Source organism: Mandrillus leucophaeus, unplaced genomic scaffold, assembly GCF_000951045.1.
Source record: "Mandrillus leucophaeus isolate KB7577 unplaced genomic scaffold, Mleu.le_1.0 Scaffold751, whole genome shotgun sequence".
NCBI lineage: Eukaryota > Metazoa > Chordata > Mammalia > Primates > Cercopithecidae > Mandrillus > Mandrillus leucophaeus.
The window spans coordinates 31,525-33,518 of record NW_012108153.1 but is presented as its reverse complement, the minus strand read 5'-3'; the positions used below and the strand labels follow the sequence as shown (position 1 = coordinate 33,518).

The window sequence follows — 1,994 nt, the reverse complement described above, 5'->3', positions numbered from 1 at the left end:
AGCATTGCACTCCAGCCTGGGTGACAGAGCGAGACTCTGTCTCAAAAAAAAAAATAAAAAAAGTTTCAAGGTCTCTTGAGGGAAGAGGAAAGAGAGGGCATGTGTGGAGGGAGGTTGGTGGGTGGAGGAGAGCTCTTGGGTCCTGTTTACTTAGACTCAAAGGCAGGCCCCAGAGGCTCCAGCCAGAGGGACAGCACCCAGCCCCACCCTCACCCCTTTTGCAGGGTGCCTCTGACAGCTGCTGCAGGAAACATGGCCAAGTTTGCCCTGAATCAGAACCTGCCTGGTGAGTGTGCAAAAAGAGATATGTGTGTGCGCGCATGCACAGAGAAACGCTTGATGCCTGTGTGTGTGGACACAGCCCTCCAGTGGCCAGAGGGTCCTCTCCAATGTCATGAGCCTGCTTTAAACCACCTATGGTATCAACCACGGCCGGGTGCGGTGGCTCATGCCTGTAATCCCAGCACTTTGGGAGGCCTTGGTGGGGGGATCACTTGAGATCAGGAGTTCGAGACCAGCCTGGGCAACATGGTAAAACCCTGTCTGTACTAAAAATACAAAAATTAGCCAGGCATGGTGGCGCGTGCCTGTAGTCCCAGCTACTCGGGAGGCTGAGGCAGGAGAATTCCTTGAACCTGAGAGGCAGAGGTTGCAGTGAGCCGAGATGGCACTACAGCACTCCAGTCTAGGCAACAGAGCGAGACTCCGTCTCAAACAAAGAAAAAATCAAAACAAAAAAACTCCCACCTATGGCACTAATCACAAGTGGACTACAACCCCCCTCCCCAGGTAGCCCTCAAACCAGGAAAGTGTGGCCCCTGTGCCTCCATTCCTCTTCCCCCTGCCTTCCTTTCCTCTGCTCGGGACGCCCTGGTCTCCAGCTGGCTGTGACTCCAGCTGACCCTCCTCCCTCCTACCCCAGGGTATTTCCATGGGCTGTTTTCTTCTAGAAACCTTTTCCCAGCTGCTTCCTCCTCATCCTGCAGGGCTTCCCCCAGGCCAACCTTTTTTTTTTTTTTTTTTTTTGAGACAGGGTCTCACTCTGTCACCCAGTTTGGAGTGCAGTGGTGCCATCTCGGCTCACTGCAACCTCTGCCTCCCCGGCTCAAGTGATCCTCCCACCTCAGCCTCCTGAGTAGCTGAGACTACAGACGCTCACCATTATGCACAGCTATTTCTTTTTCTTTTTTTTTTTTTTTTGGAGATGAGGTCTCACTTTGTTGCCCAGGTTTGTCTGGAACTCCTAAGCTCTAGCGATCCACCCGCCTCGGCCTCCCAAAATGTTGAGATTACAGGCGTGAGCCACCACGTCGGGCCAGGGCTCCTTTTTTTTTTTTTTTTTTATTTTGAGAGGGTCTCCTCTGTCGCCCAGGCTGGAGTGCAGTGGTGCGATCTCCGCTCACCGCAAACTCCGCCTACCAGAATCAAGTGATACTCCTGCCTCAGCTTCCGGAGTAGCTGGGATTATAGGCGCGCGCCACTACTGCCCAGCTAATTTTCTTATTTTTAGCCCAGACTGGGTTTCGCCATGTTGGCCAGGCTGGTCTGGAACCCCTGACCTCAGGTGATCCGCCTGTGTCGGCCTCCCAAAATGCTGCGACTACAGGTGCGAACCACCACGCCGGGCCATGGCTCCCCTCCACAGCAAAGTCCCCTACACAGGAAAGCTTCCCTGGCAACCAGAGGCTAAGTAGCGCCTCCTCCGTTTATTCCATTATTATTATCATTGTCTTAGGTATCGTTTAGAAGGATGCTTATCTGCTTTCTACAGGAGGACAGGGATGTTTGTCTAGCTCACTGCTGTGTCCCCAGGGCCTAGAAACGTGCTTAGCACACAGTAGGCGCTCATTAAACGTGCGATTGAGTGAAAACTTGGGTACAGATAAGTGTGAAGCGTGGGCATGGGTGGGGGACACGCTCGGTTTGTTTAGTATCTCCCGAGTCTCCTTGTTCTGATGCCCCCTCCCCGTGCCCCCGTCGTGCCTCCAGACCTG

At 53.5% G+C, this 1,994-nt stretch overlaps 1 protein-coding gene across 1 annotated transcript in view; it reads left to right on the top strand.

The window, feature by feature from the left end:
• KANK3 (KN motif and ankyrin repeat domains 3) overlaps positions 1 to 1,994 on the top strand; it is a 24,202-nt gene that overhangs the window by 8,076 nt on the left and 14,132 nt on the right. Inside the window, exon 2 of the mRNA XM_011966254.1 lies at positions 225 to 286. Within this exon, the coding sequence (XP_011821644.1) occupies positions 253 to 286 (34 nt within the window). The 5' untranslated portion in view covers positions 225 to 252. The remainder of the gene's footprint in view (positions 1 to 224; positions 287 to 1,994) is intronic.